The sequence below is a fragment of the Prionailurus viverrinus genome, chromosome B1, assembly GCF_022837055.1.
Source record: "Prionailurus viverrinus isolate Anna chromosome B1, UM_Priviv_1.0, whole genome shotgun sequence".
Lineage (NCBI taxonomy): Eukaryota > Metazoa > Chordata > Mammalia > Carnivora > Felidae > Prionailurus > Prionailurus viverrinus.
The window spans coordinates 105,554,715-105,573,769 of NC_062564.1; the positions used below are offsets into that span (position 1 = coordinate 105,554,715).

The following is a 19,055-nucleotide window of genomic DNA, read 5'->3' on the forward strand; positions in this document are numbered from 1 at the left end:
AGAACACTCTGGATTTCCCATTTCAGTAAACACCAAATCTCCTACTCCCTTTGCCAAGTGTCATCTATACTATCTTCCCCTCCTTTCTATCTGACCTCATCTTTTGATCCTGAAACATCAGAGACAGACTCTTGCTTTGGACCTTTGCACCACCTGTCCCCTCCATCTGGAATGCTCTTCCTCAGTTATCCCTATGGCTCCTTCTCTCATCTCTTTAGGTCTACTCAAAACAGTTACCTTCCCAACAAGCCTTCTTGGATTACCCTATTTAAAATTGTAACCACCAGCACCAGCACTGACATGCCCTATCCCACTTTCCTGCTTCTTTTTTTCACAGCACTTAAAACCACTTAAAATGCGATGTATTTTACTTCTCTTATTTGTTGCTTCTTATTTCTTCCAAAAAAAAAATTATTAACTGTTCAAGGCAGCTTAAACAGTGACTGTCTAATAGCTAGAATAATGCCTGGCACATGGTAGGCATTTCTTAAATATGCCCTGGATGGAAAGAAGGGAGGAGGGAGGTGAAAGGAAAAGGGGGAGAGAGGCAGAAAGGAAGGGAAGGAGAACACACTAACTCTCTTGCCTTTGCCTGCACAGCACACGTTAGATATCAAGAGTACTACACTACCTGCTGCTATTCGTTGCTCTGAGGCCCGTCTTTCAGAAGAAGGGATATTCTTATTGGCTAATGGTCTAAACATGTTCTTATGGTTAGGAGTTAGTAGCCCACCAGAACTGATCCAAGGAATATTTAACGTGCCATCGTTTGCACATGTGAACACAGATATGGTAAGTATTTTTTTTTCATTATTTTTGTGGTAACACACAAACTCTTGAATGTTTTGTGCTCATGTGCAACCATATAATACAAAGTAGAAGAAACGATAATGGCATGCAGTTCTTTATAAGAAAGAGAATTTCAGGGGCGCCTGGGTGGCGCAGTCGGTTGAGCGTCCGACTTCAGCCAGGTCACGATCTCGCGGTCCGTGAGTTCGAGCCCCACGTCGGGCTCTGGGCTGATGGCTCAGAGCCTGGAGCCTGTTTCCGATTCTGTGTCTCCCTCTCTCTCTCTGCCCCTCCCCCGTTCATGCTCTGTCTCTCTCTGTCCCAAAAATAAATAAACGTTAAAGAAAGAGAATTTCATGTTTTAATGAATAACAATGAGCTGGTATAAAGTTATTTGTATAAAGTATTATCAAATAACCAAAATATATGACTTTAAATAGGGATTGCCAGAACTTCCAGATCATTTGCTATGTGTTAGTCACTGTGCTCTAAATACTTTAAATACACCATTGCATTTAATTCTGTCACAAATCAGTGAGACAGACATCATCATCAACATTTTGTACATGAATCGATTGAGCTTTGGAGACAAGTTCTTTCAGGTAGCAAGTGGCAGAGGTAGAGAGCGAATTCAGTTCTTACACTCAGTACTCTTCTCTGGTGTTGAACTCAATATTCAAAAGAAAGCAGAAATCTTGCATCCATATTTAGCTACAGAATAAAACTGTGTCAGATTAATGAGTTGCAAAATAACAATCTCACAAAAACAGGTTTTATTCCCCTTTGTTGTATTTTTTTTTATTTTTATTTTTCAACGTTTATTTATTTTTGGGACAGAGAGAGACAGAGCATGAACGGGGGAGGGGCAGAGAGAGAGGGAGACACAGAATCCGAAGCAGGCTCCAGGCTCTGAGCCATCAGCCCAGAGCCTGACGCGGGGCTCGAACTCATGGACCGCGAGATCGTGACCTGGCTGAAGTCGGACGCTTAACCGACTGCGCCACCCAGGCGCCCCATATTACCCTTTGTTTTAAATAAGTTATATACTCCACTCATTACAAAAGAGATTGTGGATTTATTGTAATATGAATACAAATGACTTTATTTTTAAAGTATCCTAAGGAAAAACCAGCAGTTGTAATTTGTTTGAGAGTATTTATTGCAAATCTTATTTGTAGACCATTGTTGCATGAGCACCATTGCTATGAAGGTTATTGTCTTATTGTACTTCATGGTGCATTTCTTACGAATTCACACGTAGAACTCAGCAGATAGTTTGTTCCCTGAGGCCTCACTTGTATGATGGCAAGATGAATTAGGTCTAGTTAATTCCCCAACTTCTGTTGTGAAGGTAAATACATAATATCCTGGAGGAACGAGCAGGATCAAAATTCCACCTCTGTAGGTGGTCAGTTTAGGGAGCTGCATATCTGTTATGAATGTCAAAAATATATTTTGGGGACGCCTGGGTGGCTTAGTTGGTTAAGCATCTGACTCGTGACTTCAGGTCAGGTCATGATCTCACTGTTGTGATCTTGAATCTCGAGTTGGGTTCCATGCCAGATGTGGAGCCTGCTTAAGATTCTCTCTTTACTTCTCCCTCTGCCCTTCTCCCCCCACACACACTCTCACTCTCTCCCTCTCAAAAAAAAATATATGTGTGTGTGTGTGTGTGTGTGTGTGTGTGTGTGTACATGTATATATATATATATATATATATATATGTGTGTATGTGTGTGTGTACATATATATATTTATATTTTAAAAGAATTAAAGGTGTCCGTATCCCATTAAGAGACTATTTCTAAAGACTTAGAAATAGTAAGATCTTTGCATGTGGTTAAAATTAAGGAATGATTAGAGATGCAATTTTTAAAAAATAAAAAAGTTCAAGTTCAATAGACAAAGGACTGTGAATCTGAAGAATGTTTATATAAAATTTAAGGAAGCCTCCTCATCTGTCACAATGTATTGTTAGAGTAAGTGTTAAATGCGTATTGGCTGAATTTGCTGAATGTACATATGAAATCACCAGTCTCTCTACCACAGAGCAGCAGATTAGTAGGTTTGTGCTTATTTCAGTGTGCCTCCTTCGACCTTCTTCAAAAAAAATAAAACAAAAGAAAAAGCAAATGTCACTTTGATTTTAGAGACAGTTGGCACTTCGAAATATGTATGTGACATATACTTATGTTGTTTGTTACATAAAAAGATCTACCTTAATGTCAAAAAATACACATATGGGATGGAATGTAAATATAAATAATGAATTTTCTGCCTTTTTCTTTCTTTCTTTTTTTTTTACAATTCCTGTGAAAAATACCGTCCATGATCTTTTCCTGAGGCTTGAGACTTTGTGGTAAAATGTTCTACATTTTTTTTAAGTTTTCCCCATTTATTTTATTAAAACAATTTTTTTTAATGTTTATTCATTTTTGAGAGAGAGAGAGAACATGAGCGAGGGAGGGTCAGAGAAAGAGGGAGACAGAATCTGAAGCAGGCTTCAGGCTCTGAGCTGTCAGCACAGAGCCCGACACGGGGCTCAAACTCACGAGTTGCAAGATCATGATCTGAGCTGAAGTCACTTAACCGACTGAGCCACCCAGGTGCCCTGAATTTTACTGTCTTACTGGAAGAAATGAAATTCAGATTCTTCATGTCCCCTGAAGGCCATGTGCAGCAGTTATCTTTTATAAACTATTAGCCAGATTTCAGAAACATCTCAGGGGGTACATTCCCCTTGAGAAATCAGCATTTGGTGGTTTGTTTGAATCTTGGAACAGTAGTATTTGGATGGTGTTTTCTAAACATGGTCATGATTCACGGTCCTGCAACTGATCCACTGAAGGAATAAAGTACATCCTTTTCTCCTGTGACAAAGCCTTGAAAGAGACATCTTACAGAGGGATTAAACATCATGGTGTATGATCCAAAGATATCCTTTGCATAAAACATATACCCGTTGTGTCATTTAAGTGATGTACATGTGTCAAATTTCAGACAATATTTATTTTCAAATGATGGAGAGTAAATTAGTGGAAATGTATGCCAATAAGAATGAATAATTTTCAGTGCATTTTTTTCACAGTTTGGGTTTTTAGGTAAACAGACTAAGCCAAAAATCAAATATATGGTGTAGAAGGATTTTTTTTTAACTTTAACATTCTAATAATCTCATTACCAATTACACTGAAACTTAACTTTGATTTTCTCAAATTTAGACATTACTGCCTGAGATTGGAAACCCGTACTCTCAAACACTCAGAATGATAATGAGTATTATCCAACAAAAGAGGCCATATTCAATGAAGGTAAGAATGAGATTTTATTTTTTCCTTTATTCAAATTTTTAAAAAGATTTTACTATTATTTTTTAATTAATTTATTTATATTCAAGTTAGTTAACATACAATGTAATATTGATTTCAGGAATAGAACCCAGTAATTCATTGCTTACATATAACACCCAATGCTCATCCTAACAAGTGCCCTCCTTGATGCCCATCACCCATTTAGCCCATCCCCCCACCTCCCCTCCAGCAACACAACACTTTGTTCTCCATATTTAAGAGTCTCTTATGGTTTGCCTCCTCTCTGTTTTTATCTTCTTTTTCCTTCCCTTCCCCTGTGTTCATCTGTTTTGTTTCTTAAATGCCACATCTGAGTGAAATCATATTATATTTTTCTTTTTCTGACTACCTTATTTCGCTTAGCATAATACATTCTAGTTCCATCCATGTTGTTGCAAATGGCAAGCTTTCATTCTTTTTGATCACCAAGTAATATTACATCGTGTATATATACCACATCTTCTTTATCCATTCATCAGTCAATGGACATTTGGGCTCTTTCCATAATTTGGCTATTCAAGTTTTTTTTTTTTTTAATTTCATTACAGACTTTTAAAATGCATGTCCTATATTTTTATAACATGATCTTTGATAGAAAACTCACACTGACCTTAAAAATCTACCCACTTAACAGATACAAACATAAAAAAAAATAGAATCACCACAGGTTAACCATGGGTTATTTTAGTAAGTACTAACTTAGTAATCATGCAGATCTTCATGGCTTAATAGCAACTGATTTCATTAACAGACTGTGGAATGACTGCTTCAGTGCTTAAAACTACTTAATTACAGAAGTATCATTCAGAACATTTTTTAAATTTTTTTATAACTTCAGACTTGTGATCTCTGAGTTTTGTTATCCTAGCCCTTCTAAGCCCTTCAAGGCCTCAAGTTTGGGTAAAAGAATATAAAATACCTATAATCCAGGAAAATTATGCCTTATTACCAAGTCCCAGCTACTCACCCATCTTCCTTCTCAAGTTAATATTGACTGAACCTTTAATAATCTCAAGTTAATAATGACAGAACCTTTCCAGAACTATTTTCACACCACACATAGTTTTAAATTTTTTTAATGTTTATTTTTGAGGGAGAGAGGAGGGGGTGGGGAGGAGAGAATGTTTGCAGGAGGGGCAGAGAAAGAGAGAGAGAGAGACACAGAGGATCCCAAGCAGGCTCTGCACTAACAACAGAGAGCCTGATGTGGGGCTCGAAACCATGAACCGTGAGGTCATGACCTGGGTTAAGTCGGACGCTTAACCAACTGAGCCACCCAGGTGCCCCTACTTGGGTTCAGTTTTAGGGAAAGACCTAGAGATGGCAGAGAAGGCTCAAACTAAACACATTCTTCACATGACACTGAACACCCTCGAGGCATGTAATGAAACCTAAGGTCTCATGAAACAAACATTGAAAAGCACTGGTATTGAATACATAGCAGTGATGATCCGTGTACCTTTATCCTAGCTGCAGCAGCTACATCCCCACAACCTGCCTCATTTGCAGAGAAGAGTCTACACTAAACATAGAGATCATGTGCCCAAGAGCCTCTCCATCTAGGAAAGATAAAACTTGTTTCTCTGCTTTCTCCCACCTGCTCCAATAGTGGGAGGTCATGTTAGCTTTAATTATAAAAATACCTGGGGGGCACCTGGATTGCTCAGTGGGTTAAGCTTCCTACTCCTGATCTCAGCTCAGGTGTTTATCTCCGGGTCATGATTTCAAGCCCTGCATTGGGCTCTGTACTGGGCATGAAGCCTACTTAATCAATCAATCAATCAATCAATCAATCTGGGATAAGCTCTGAATATATGTGAATAAGATAAAAGCAGTTGCATGTTAAATAATTTTGGCTTGAATACTTAAATCAGATTTTTTATGTGCCACTTGCAAATGTATCTGTTGTTTATAAGATTTCTTTGGCCTCTTCAAGAGGTATATTATCTGTATAACAAATTTGATCTACAGATGTTAGAGTTGAAAGGAAGCTAGAAGATACCTCATTCACCTGCTGCCTTTCAGCTCCCTCTAACACCATCTAACAGATAGTAAAGTGAGACTCAGGAGCTCACTCACTTGGTTACTGTCTCAGAGCTAGATCAGGGCAGATGCAGGCCTAACTCCAATGCACTCAGCATTGATACCTTTGTCTCTGACATTTGAAAGTAGACTACATAAAGGAAATAAAAACACATTTATAGAATCTTTAAATCTCTTCTAAAGAGTCAAGGTTGAATAGGAGAACAAAAACTGGACTGGAAGGGTCAAGAACACAAAATCAAATCCAGAAGCCACTGCTACCTTCTAGGCTATGCTAATTAGCTTTTCAGACCATCGACTCTTTTAGACCTCATCATTGTCTGCATAAGTCTTACTTTGTGGAGGAGCAAAAAAAGATTTCTCTCACAGTATATCTGGGAATATTACCTCAATCAAACGTCTCACTGATAAATTCTAGTCCTGCCCTGCTCAAAGTTCTCTGTGCTCCAAGTGTTTGCCATTCTCTTCTTCGTGTGTTTTCTACATAACTCCCCTCCCACTGGCTTCTTTCTAGTTTATAAGCTGTTCAAATCTACTTTCATTGAATCTTCTTTCTCCAAGATTCTGTTTCCCTTTCCTTTTATTTCATTCTACAAATTTGTATCAAATGCTAGCAATGTACCAGGCATTGCATGTTTCTTGAAAAAGTCATCTGTTAACTGCTTCTATTTCCTTATTCCCATGTCTCCAGTTATCTGAAAATGGCCAAACTGCCAAGAAATTGATTCTCAGTCCCTTTACAGCATTTACAAAATCAAATGCTACCTGTTTTCTCAAATGTTCTCTTCTGTCAGCTTTTAGAACATCATATTCTTATGATGCTCCTTTCTCACTGAACTTTTTCTTTGGCTTCCTTTCATTTATCTGCCCCTTAAGAGCTGGTGTTCCCCTTAGTTGTGTTTGTGGCTCTCTTCCCATTCAGTTCATTCTTTGGGGGCCACCCTAATCACTCTCATCATTTATCTATTTCTTATGAGGCAGGCAATGAGAAATGAGAATGGCTTTGAAGGACAATGATTCCTTTTTTAAACATTTTTTTATTTAAAAAAAATTTTTTTTAATGTTTATTTTTGAGACAGAGAGAGACAGAGCATAAATGGGGGAGGGTCAGAGAGAGAGGGAGGCACAGAATTTGAAGCAGCATGCAGGCTCTGAGCTGTCAGCACAGAGTCCGACACGGGGCTCGAACTCACGGACTGTGAGATCATGACCTGAGCCGAAGTCAGATGCTTACCCGACTGAGCCACCCAGGTGCCCCTGAAGGACAATGATTCCTTAAGGCCACTGGTACTGTGACCTGGAAAATATAAACTGGGACCACTTGAAATAGTACTTCCATGAAGAGGGTACCTAAGAGGTTGGGAGGGACACCAGCAATGATCATTTTAATATTCTCTTCCTATTCTACAAAGCTATGTCCCTCCCTATGGAAATGTAAAGGGAGAAGGATTATAAAATATGGATTCCCCAATCAACCCCAGTATTTTTTTCCTCATCCTTGTGTGATCTAAGACCACCAACATGTCAAGACAGCTAAGACAGTTTGCCATACTTACATGAATCTGCTTCCTGAGACCATCCACTATAGTTTCTGTGCCATCCTGGAATGACTGGTGGCCGGCTCAACTTCGTAGAGACTCAAATGGTACAGCAGGATATTTGTTACTTAAAGCTCAGTTTCTCCCAAGGCTGAAATTCATTTCCTATTCTATTTCCCACCTCAGATCATAGCCAAACACACTTCATCCAAGGAGGTTTTACAGTGAGCATCATGGGAAAATGGCAGCAACAGAGAATACCCCTCAGATGTGTAGTATGAACTTCTTCCCATTAATTTCCATAGAGAAATGAAATTCTAAAGAAATTGGATCCTCAAATTCTTCCCTTCATAATGTCTCATTCTGCCCAGCCTCAGCCTGGGTTGTTTCACTGAGGCCAAACACATTGCCGTTGCCCATCACGGCCAATAGTAGAATCCTAGTGGCATGTGGGAAAAAGTGGATACGACCAGTAAAAAAGAAAATGGCCTTGGCTTCAGGCTCACCAGGATGCAAGTCTTAAACTCCTTTGGAGAAGTTTCCCTCGAAGGTTAGTTTTGCTCCCCCATGTTGGAGTGGAGCACACCTGTCCAACATAGCTGTTCCCGTGCTGCCTCCCCGTGCCAGGCAGTGACACCTGAAAGCCAAGACATCACACGTGTCCATATCCACATAGAATTAGCTGAGTTGTGTAGTAGCAGCAGCAGTTTTGTATTTTAATCAGCTCAGGGGTGGTTTAAAGCTTATCAGCCTAGGGCCCAGGCCAAAATAACATAAAGGAAAAAAGCAAACTGTGTTGACAAAATTATCCTGCTTGATAACTAAAGCAAAAGTGGGGAGGGTCAGGCCCTCCTAGTCAAAATGGCAGATACCTTCCTTGCTGCAGCTGGTAACTGCAGACCTTTCTGGTGGTTTTACCTGGTGAGAGGAAGTGAGGGGATACCATGGCTCCTCCAAATTATACAGGAAGCAGGCAGGGCGACATTGTTTTGCATGTGTGGCTCCATTAACTCCACTCATAGCTCAATCAGATCATCAGACCATCATCTCTGACTTCCTGAAACAGGAGTGAGTAGGGACCAGCTAGATAAAAGGGCTCCAAGTGTTCATGACAAAGCTACCCGCTTCTGGGCTTCTTTCCCCTGTGCTTCTTCCCCTAGAGCAGCACTGTCCAAATAATGCAAGCTGCAGATGTAATTCTAAATTTTCTAGAAGCCATGTTAAAAATGTAAAAAAAAAAAAAAAAAGTCATTTTAATAATATATTATTAATCCAGTATATCCAAAATATCATTTCCACGTGTATAAGCAGTTACTGAGTTTTGCATTTTCTTTTTCCTACTATGTCTTAGAAATCCATCGTGTATTTTACATTTATAGTACAACCCAGTTCAGACTAGCCATGTTTCAAGTGTTCAATAATCACACATAGCTGGTGGCTACAGTACTGGACAGCACAGCCCTAGATAATTTCTATAAGCAGGGAACAAGAGTCCCCTGTGCGATCCACCTCGGTGGTGCCTCTCAGATCTCCTCCCTTTCCACCATCACTGCTCTGTAATTCAGGTCCTGACCATCTCCCACCTAGACACCTCCCAACTGCTTCCTACCTAGCTTCCCTCATCTCCTAATGCATTCTGTATGCTACCAGTTCACTGTCTCATTTTGTTCTGCAGCACTTTCACTGGATCACAACCCCTACGAAAGCTTAGACTCATTAAGGTAGTTTGTCCCTAACCTTCCACTGACTTTAAGACTGTTAACTCACATCTAGCCATGTCTGTCTTTGGCACATGGTACATGGCACCCCGTTATGGAATGCTCTCTAAACCCTACCCCACCCCCATCCTTAAGGAAACCCTACCTTATCCTTTAAGGCTCAAGTGATAGTTAATTACCACTGTGAAGCCTTTCACATAATGGTTTTTCACGTTTCATTGTTGGAACTTACAGTTGTATGTCTTGGGTTTTTATGGTTTTGGGGTCAGTGCCTCCCTCCACTCTAGATAATAAGCACTGTCCCATCATTTTACAAGGCCTCACACACAGTGGACATTATGTAATTTGGGTGAAATTGAAGCATGTATAATTGAGCCACATTCGGAGAATGTTTATAAATCACCTACCTTGTTATTTTTCCTAGCTGACAATAGTAAAGCAGCGAGAACAGCCAGAAATGGTTTTCCGACAGTACCTGGTAGAAGACAAAGGACTTTATGGAGGATCATCTTATGTGGATTTCCTTTGTTGTGTTCACAAAGAGATCTGCCAGCTGCTTAATTAATTGAATCTTCTCTGTTGTTGATGTTGCATTTTTAAGGAGATCATCTCCTTCTTGGTGCCTAATTCTCCAGATGATAACAGGCTAGTTTTGATTTCTTGCTCATTTTCAAAATAGCTTTCCAAGAGGACATTTAGGACTTCAGCTTTGGTGCTCAGGTATAAAGTCAATGAAGGTACAGTGGTACCTTTTAAAGGGAACAGTCTATTTCTGATTGCACAATTTTTAACTGTTAAAATCGATACAGTTTGCATTTCATGAAAGGCATAGTTTACAGAACTGTAAACATTCTTAATTTTCTTTGTGCTAGACATATAAATTATTTTTCAAAATGTATAGATTTGGGGTAAAAAGTTGTCTTGGCTCTCCCATTTGCAGTGAGGGGAAAAAAACAATTTTTACATTATACCTAATTTTTTAAAACCATGTAACACCCCTTGAACATGTTTTTCAACTTAAGGTTTGCATAGCAGACTTTTAATAACCTTGGAATCTATTTGGTAGAACAATTTGTGTTCTACATTTTTTTTTTCATAATTATATGTTGTGTATGTTAAAACTATTTTCCAGTTGTTTTGTCTATAAAACTGTCTTTATCTATATTCTTAATGGTTCTCTGTACAATTTTGAGGGTTTCTACCTGTATATAATGGATCTTAACCAGTACCAATAAATCACTTCATATGCTCTTACTCAACAGGTAGAGATCATTTTTTAGGTATTTTGAGATTTTAAAATAAGGGTCATACTGTGTCTTGGATAAAAGTTGTTTACAAGGCTCACTAAGAAAAAATGGGGAAAACTGTTTTTTTTTTTTTTTTTTTTGGAGGGTTGGGAAGTGTTAAGTGAATAAATCAGTCTAGGAAATATCAGAGACAATGTACTTGAGAATTGCATTTTTAAAAATTCTCCAGTATGTCCTTATGGGCAAATAATAGAAATGGGTTATATGAGATCATTATTAATAAATAAATATAAACCTAGGAGAGTGGTTTTGAGTGGTATGACACAGGCATCTGTCCTGTATCTGCCCTAATTCAACTCTGATACTAGTGATATGAATAAATAATAAGAGTTAAGTATACTGAGTACATATAATGTTGTAAGAAGTGCACTATATGTTTTGAGAACATTTATTCCTCACAGCAACCCTAATCTTATTACCAGCCCCATTCGCAGATGAAGAGATAGGCTTGAAGTGAATAAATCAGGACCTTGTCTACGATTGCATGGCTAGTAAGGTTTATTTATAAATCAGTAGATGTCATGAAATTGAGTAGAATAACAAATACACTGACAGAATTAAAATCTCTTCCCATGTTAACTGGCATGATGTTTCAGACTGACTCGGATGAGTTTAACAAGAAGAAATGTATGATCCTGAACTTGTGTCCAGAAAAATGAACATGCAGATGCTCCTTGGAAACAACGGTATTTAAAACAGAACCGAGGGAGTTTGTCAGCATGAATCTGTAGTGAGATGAAAGCAAATGTGATCTCAAGTTACTCTATTACCAGAATAACCTCTCAGATGAGTAGAGCTACTCTGAGGTGAAACCACATTGAGATGCGTGTTCAGTTCTAGGCACCATGCTCCATGTGAACTAGAAGCCCAGAGCACATTCCTTGATTCACTCGATGATAAGTCTCTGATTGCTCTGTATGTTCCCTAGGGTAGAAGACCAGAAACAATATGTAGAAGTGACAAGGTGCCACTCAGTTGAAAGAAGAACCTACTCAGTAATTAGATGCTCAAAGAGTGTGCCATTCTGGGAGGTAGTGTGTTCTACATATTTATTTATTGCACATCTTCTATGTGCCAGACGCTATGCCCTCTACTGGAGAGACAGACAACAGTGAGCAGCACAAACAAAATCCTCTCCATCTCTATAATTACAGTAGTTTTCATAAATGCTGTGACATGCCATAGTATTTTGTTATTTCATATATAAATTTTATATTATACATTTTATGTGTATATATATATAAATTTATAATATATATTTACATATGTAACATAGAAATAAAATCAGGTATATGTGATATGACCTAGTCTAGCTAGCGGGCACGTATAGTCAGTAAAGATTTCCCATTAGTTATATTAAAGCTGGGACCTGAAAGAATTAGTAGACATTAGCCAGGTAAATGAGAGTATTGGTAAATATGTATGAAGGCTCAGAGCGGGAGAGAGCACGTATCACCCTTTCAAGAAACTTGCAGAACTTCGGGGCGCCTGGGTGGCGCAGTCGGTTAAGTGTCCGACTTCAGCCAGGTCACGATCTCGCAGTCCGTGAGTTTGAGCCCCGCGTCGGGCTCTGGGCTGATGGCTCAGAGCCTGGAGCCTGTTTCCCATTCTGTGTCTCCCTCTCTCTCTGCCCCTCCCCCGTTCATGCTCTGTCTCTCTCTGTCCCAAAAATAAACGTTGAAAAAAAAAAAAAATTCTAAAAAAAAAAAAAAAAAAGAAACTTGCAGAACTTAAACTTAGCTGGAACTTACTAGGGAGAGACAAAGTGGCAAAAGATAAAGCCTAAGGGATAGTAAGAGTGAGTCCTAGTCAAGGGGGAGTTTAGATTTAATCCTAAAGGCAAAATGAAGACATTCAAACTGATTTCAGTAAGTAACAGGACTGTCTTTAGGAAGATCACTCTGGGGTTGTAAAGTGGTAGAACTAGAAACAGAAACACCACTTAGGAGGTTGAGTAGTCTACTGGAGTATATGGCGGCCTGCACTAAAATAACAGAGGGTTTTGACAGAGGGAGATAAGGAGATGAAGTTAGTGAAGGAGAAGTGTTTCCCTCAGAAAGGAAACACCAGAGTAGATGCGGACTGTGTGTATGTGTGCCTCTGTTTGCACAAGAGGCAATAGTTTACAGCTGTCCATGCTGAGGTAGCTTGCAGCCTATGCAGGTGGGATAAACTATACCTAAAAGTAAAGGCCTGAAGCTCAAGCAAAAACTCTGGGCTGGAAATTTGCAAATCATCTACGTACAGAGAAAAAGAAATGGCACAAGATGAAAAAACCTCTGACAAGACTGGGAGAAGGGCCAGAGAGGTAAAAAGGAAAACTTGGCAAGAGGATGTTACAAAGCCAAGGTAAGAGGGGTGCATGCAGAGAGTGGGGCAGCCAAATTAACAGCCTTCCTAGAGGGAAGTTAAAGACTTAAAGGGTTGTTGGAATTAGTAACAAAAAAAAAAAAAAGTCATGGCTGAGTTTGGTGAGAGCAGTTTTACAGGGTCAGTGAACTTGAATGCTACATTGGAATATGTTCAACAATGGGAGTCAGAGTGGAGGCAACTCAAGAAAGAGATGAGAGAGTCACAGAGGAAGGACAGGATTTTTTTATTTTAAGACAGGCATTTGACATTTATTTATTTATTTAAAAAAAATTTTTTTTCAACGTTTATTTATTTTTGGGACAGAGAGAGACAGAGCATGAACGGGGGAGGGGCAGAGAGAGAGGGAGACACAGAATGGGAAACAGGCTCCAGGCTCTGAGCCATCAGCCCAGAGCCCGACGCGGGGCTCAAACTCACGGACCGCGAGATCATGACCTGGCTGAAGTCGGACGCTTAACCGACTGCGCCACCCAGGCGCCCCAGGTATTTGACATTTAAATGCTGGTGGAAAGAAGCCAGTATTATGTTGGAAAAATAAATAGTGGCAGTACTGTTTCATCAACAGTTCAAAAAATGTTGAAGACTAAAGACAAAAAAAGGTTTAAAAGAACAAGATTCTTAGAAGGCAGAAGATAATATAATGCAGAGTACAAACAGATTAGCTTTCAATGGGAAGAGAAACCCAATACATAATGGAGGTGCTCCAATAAATCCTGAAGGACAACTTGCCAAAAATGTTGAGTGCTGTTCTAAGGTGTTCTGCAATAGAGCATCATGGTTTCTGGAACCAATGACATAGGTTTCCATACCAGCTCCACCCTGAAATTGAACGTCAGGGCATGTTAGAAACCTTTCTGCCTTGGTTTCCTACTCATTTGTTAATAAGTGTTAAAGGTTTAGAATAGTCCCTGATACACAATGCTATTTAAGTGTTCATTGCTGTTATTATATTAGTTATTTTTTATTTTTGTTAAACCTGCTAAGGATCACGAAAACTAGGACTACTCTGATTCCTAATGGTATTTGCTCTTGATGCCATGAGTATATTAACTGGTATCCTCGAAATCAAGCTATCTTTAAATGCTGTAGAAATGTCCAATTAAATACGGTTTCAGAAATTAAAACAAATTTATCAATGAGAAAACTACTTAAGCTGTTTTAAGTGTTAAAAACCCAAACTTGTAAAATATAAACCAAAGACAAGAATTTGTATTTTGTGTTTCGAGGAACTATTATGAAAAATAAGAGTTTACTCCCTCAAGAAAGCATATCTTTGAGGAAGTTACTAAATGGCATTACCTTCACTTCCTAGAAATAACCGGATAACAGGAGACTGAGCATCATTAGGAATGATATATTAATATATTTTTTTAGTGTTCAGTCACATGGGGACATGTTTCCTATTAATAAACCAATGAAGAGTAAGGATCAAATTTTAGATCATGTTCTGGAATAGGGCAAGATATTCTGAAATTGTGTATTAGCTCCACTAGGAGGCGTTATATACTAAAGTGTCTGAAACCTTCCAGAAAGGTTAGTCAATAATCTTCCAGAAAAGGTAATTCTTTGCAGAGAATTGACTTTGTAAATTTTAATTGCTGGAAACACAAGATGTAATGCTGACCACACTAGATAAAAAGAAAGAAAATCTCCGAGGAAAGAGGCAACAGAAATCCCTTAGTCATCATCTTTGATGGGTATTTCCTGGCCTCTTCTTAAGACACTGATAAGAAGCTTACTACTGCTTACTCCCAAACAGCCATTTATGAACAACTCTGTAAGAAAATTATATTTAGCACATTGTTTTCCTTAATTTTTTCTTTTTGGTGCTAGCTGTGTTTTGAGGCCACAGGTGAAGTCTTCCTTCACTTGATAATAGTTCTCAGAGTTGAAAGCTAACATATATTACTATTGTGTCCCTTCCAGGCCAAACCCTCCCAATTCCCAAAGCATTTCCTTGTAAACATGATTTCCAGAGCCATTGTCATCCCAACTTAATACATGAAAATCCAGTTTTAACTCACATAAAGAACAAAGTCAATTTGGGAAAGCAAAATGACCAGTGTCTAGTTAAGGAAATTATCATTCAATAATATTGACTGCAGATGGTCTCAAGTACATGGTTATGCGAAAACTTTCAGGGTGTGCTTTTTATTTTGAGAGCATTATAAAGTTTTTACCAATTACACATACAAAACTCTTGCAATAAGAATTTCCCATTTTAAGATATTTATATAAGACTTCAGTTTCTTAAGCCCGTATTTTTCAAACAGGTTATTTCATGAGTCCACAAAACACTTTCTTTTAATACATATTACTCATGTTTGAAAAATACAGTTTTAGGATATCCCATGGGGTTTAATGTTACCCAATCTATGTTTTAGGGCCCAATATGCCTATTTGGAAAAAGAGGTTACTACATTATGAATTACGGGAAAGCAGATATAGCAGATATGAATTTACAACAGTAAACTCTAGTGTGCAAAAAGGTGCCACGTTTTAAAAATGAATCTTTTATCTGAATCTCTTTTTCACAGGACTGGCAGGGAAGGTTTACTATCTTTGGCTCACACTGATGACTTGTGTCAAAGCCTCCCCACAGCTCCTGAATTTCAGGACTTCTCTGCTTCCATAGTGTGCTTCTGGGAAATGTATGTGTAGTCTAGGGACCATCACTTTCCTAAGTACACCATTCAGCTATTTCCCAGTGAGGCCCTCCCTCTCTGAGGCAGTGTTACTGCCAGCAGCAGTTTCCCAAGACTTCTGAGTGTCACCCTAAGCCAGTCCTCAACTATCCTGTCCTCCCACTCTTGGGCAACCTATTCTTAGTTCCACTATTATTTATGGGAGGAACGTAGTGTAACTTTTTACTTAAGCTATAATCAACAAGGTGATACAGATGGAGTTAAACCATTCCCCTTACTCTTTACTTTGTAGGTTGCATTTGGTAGAGAAAAAATTTATTATCCGAGGAAAGAATCAGGTGTCTTTAAAGTCAGATGAGGGGAAATTCATTCTATAAATCTGCTAAGTGGTAAGTCAGTGGAAATTACTGTTTCTTCAGTCTCAAAAATAATGTTGAGAGAAAAAAAAATCCTTATTAGAAAAACACAGTCCTCATACGCGGCCAAGAAAGCACCAGTAGAAGGAAAAGGAAGTGGCAAGAGAAGAATATTAAAAATCCTCTGGGCCTTACTTCCAATTATTAAGCAAGCAAAGGAGTATGGGACTATTTATTAGGCACTTACTATGAGCCATATATTAAAAGCTGAGAAAGCACACTGTTGCCTTTTTATGAATGACAAAGACTCATTTCTGAGAGCACAGGCAGCAGAGTTGTAAGGTCTAAATGAGTAGACAAAGGCAATCTTTGGAATGGTGGCCATCTTTCACCTGATCTGGGAGAAGTGAAAGCAATCAGAAGTGGGCATGATCCCCAAAGAGGTCCTGATGCCATCTTGATTCAGTTCTCATTAGCATCATCTCACAGAGATGGGATTCAAGATTCAGGAAGTTTGTGGCTGGTGAGCTTACATTTGTGCTTATATTTGCTGAAAATTTCCTTTGGAATTGTTTTTATAAATAAGGTATTCTTTTTTTTTTTTTATGTTCATTTTTGAGAGAGTACAAGTGGGAGAGAGGCAGAGAGAGAGGGGGACGTAGGATCTGAAGTGGGCTCTGTGCTGACAGCAGAGAGCCCGATGCAGAGCTCAAACTCACAAACTGCGAGGTAATGACCTGAGCCGAAGTCAGATGCTTAACTGACTGAGCCACCCAGGTGCTCCTATACAGTATTCTTAATCATGATGCTGCTGTATCCCTCCCTTATCTGTGGTTTTGTTTTCCATGGTTTCAGTTACTTGAGGTCAGTCATGGTCCAGAAGCAGACGATCCTCTGACATATTGTCAGAGGTCAGCAAAAGCCTAACACTACATCACAATGTCTGGATCACTCACTCCACTTCATCACAGGCATTTTAACATCTCACATCATTACAAGAAGGGGTGAGTACAGTACAAGAAGATATTTTGAGGGAGACCACATTCATGTAACTTTTATTACAGTATATTATTATAATCGTTCTATTGTTCCTCTTACTATACCTAATTTATAAATCGAACTTTATCTAGGTATGTATGCATAGGAAAAAACTTAGTATATATAGGGTTTGGGACTATTCCTGGTTTCAGGTATCCACTGGGGTCTTGGAACATATCCCCCATGGATAAGGGTGGGGGGGGGGGGACTGCTATATGCTTATACATTGTTGTTCAATAAGACAGAGCAGTAGAAAAGTAGGCTTGAGCTCCTATTCACCATGCCTTATAAGCGTAGCTTTTTGGACAAGGCCAAATAATCCATCCACCTGTATAGTTCATATGAATTATAGCCAATATTATTACCTCTCCTTTACTAAATATTAAAGTATGTAATTACCCGGAAGTTGTCTTGAGAAGCATAAACCTATGAAATGAAATGACAGCAAATTCCCTAAGATATTTAGGCAATTACCTTAGTAATTCAACTAGCATAAACTACTAAACTGTATTTCTGAACAAAACTGATTTTTTTGTCCTCTGCTTTACGACAAAACAAAATAATAATGTAGTTATTCTTTTATGATATTCACAACTGTAATTGTAAACTAAAATCTTGAACAGGTATGGGATTCTATAAAAGGTCTGTTTTTGTGACAACAGGGGCTTAGAGCTCTGTATTTTCTCCCACTGGACAAATGGCTTGCAGTCACATCACTGTGTGCAACTTGAAAGTAATTAGTCCACGTCTGCAGTCTTTTATGTATGCTCCAAAGTACATTGACTGTATCACATGCTTCCAAATGCTGTCCCAATTGAGTAACTTTTTTACCTCTTCTTTTAAGAAATTTGGTCACTGGTGTTTAGAGGCCAAAATTTAAAATATGCACGCAAGATTTAGCTAGCCAAGCTAATTTTAACAAAATTTTAGTTCCATGAAAAGTAGCAAAGGACACAAATTTAATTGCCATCACTGTCTAAAAATTAGGTTGATTTCACACAAATCTCTCAAACTTACTGTCTTCCCTATGTGCTGACACCTATGGAGAGCTGAGTAGTGATGTCCACCTTACTCAGGGTGGGAGCTCTCCTGTCCCTACCTTTCTCTCTAGTCTCCATGGGCCTGAGATCAAGTCAGTGGCTATTTATTAAAGTACTCTGTGCTGCTCTGCTTTTCTTAGAGAGGAGTTGAAAAAAAACATCAAATTGGGAAAACAGCACAGATGAGATAAATGTGAGAAAGTAAATGAAAGTAAATATTTCCATGTTTAATATGCAAACAAAATATGTCTAAAAAGATAATTATTCCAATAGAAACAAACTCATGGCTTGCTTCACCAGTCTGTATATGCTTGGTTCCTATATACATTTTACATTGTTGACCTCTAGATTCTCCATGATCTAGAAAAAAACCTACCTTACCGAATTTCACTATTAGCACCTCAAGTTTCAGAGACAAGAAGTGTAACACATATACAAACTGATTATTTTAACATTTTATCTAATACTGGAAAGAGGGTTTGCTGGAAAAGAATTATCTAGATTAAATGAGGTAGTTTTCTCTGTGTTCACTATAGCTAGCAGTGTTTATGTCTGAGTAAATGATGAAGGCCTTTTGAACACAAGCAAGGTGGCTTTTCCAGAAATGGAGTCTTCCATGGCTGTGAAGTCCTAGATTTATAGCTTCAGAACTGACTACATATACTTGAGACCCAAGCTAAAGTTCAGTCCTTATGACCAAATATCAAAGACAGGATAATGCTAAAAGTCCTATGTGAACCCCAAGATTATTGGATTGTTTTAAGGAAGGCCCTTCTTATAAGTAAGGGTTTATGTTTTTAATAGCTCACAAAAATAAAAGACACTTTTAGATCAAAAACTATTTAGAATGAGTCCCAC

General features: G+C 38.5%; 1 protein-coding gene across 3 annotated transcripts in view; it reads left to right on the plus strand.

The window, feature by feature from the left end:
- Window positions 1-10,697, plus strand: part of SEC24D (SEC24 homolog D, COPII coat complex component) — a 108,294-nt gene extending 97,597 nt beyond the window's left edge. For all 3 annotated transcript variants that reach the window (XM_047855585.1, XM_047855586.1, XM_047855587.1), the window contains exons 21-23: window positions 601-792; window positions 4,011-4,100; window positions 9,863-10,697. In XM_047855585.1, the coding sequence (XP_047711541.1) occupies window positions 601-792; window positions 4,011-4,100; window positions 9,863-10,003 (423 nt within the window). In that variant the 3' untranslated portion in view covers window positions 10,004-10,697. The remainder of the gene's footprint in view (window positions 1-600; window positions 793-4,010; window positions 4,101-9,862) is intronic.
- The last annotated feature ends 8,358 nt before the right edge of the window (window positions 10,698-19,055 follow it).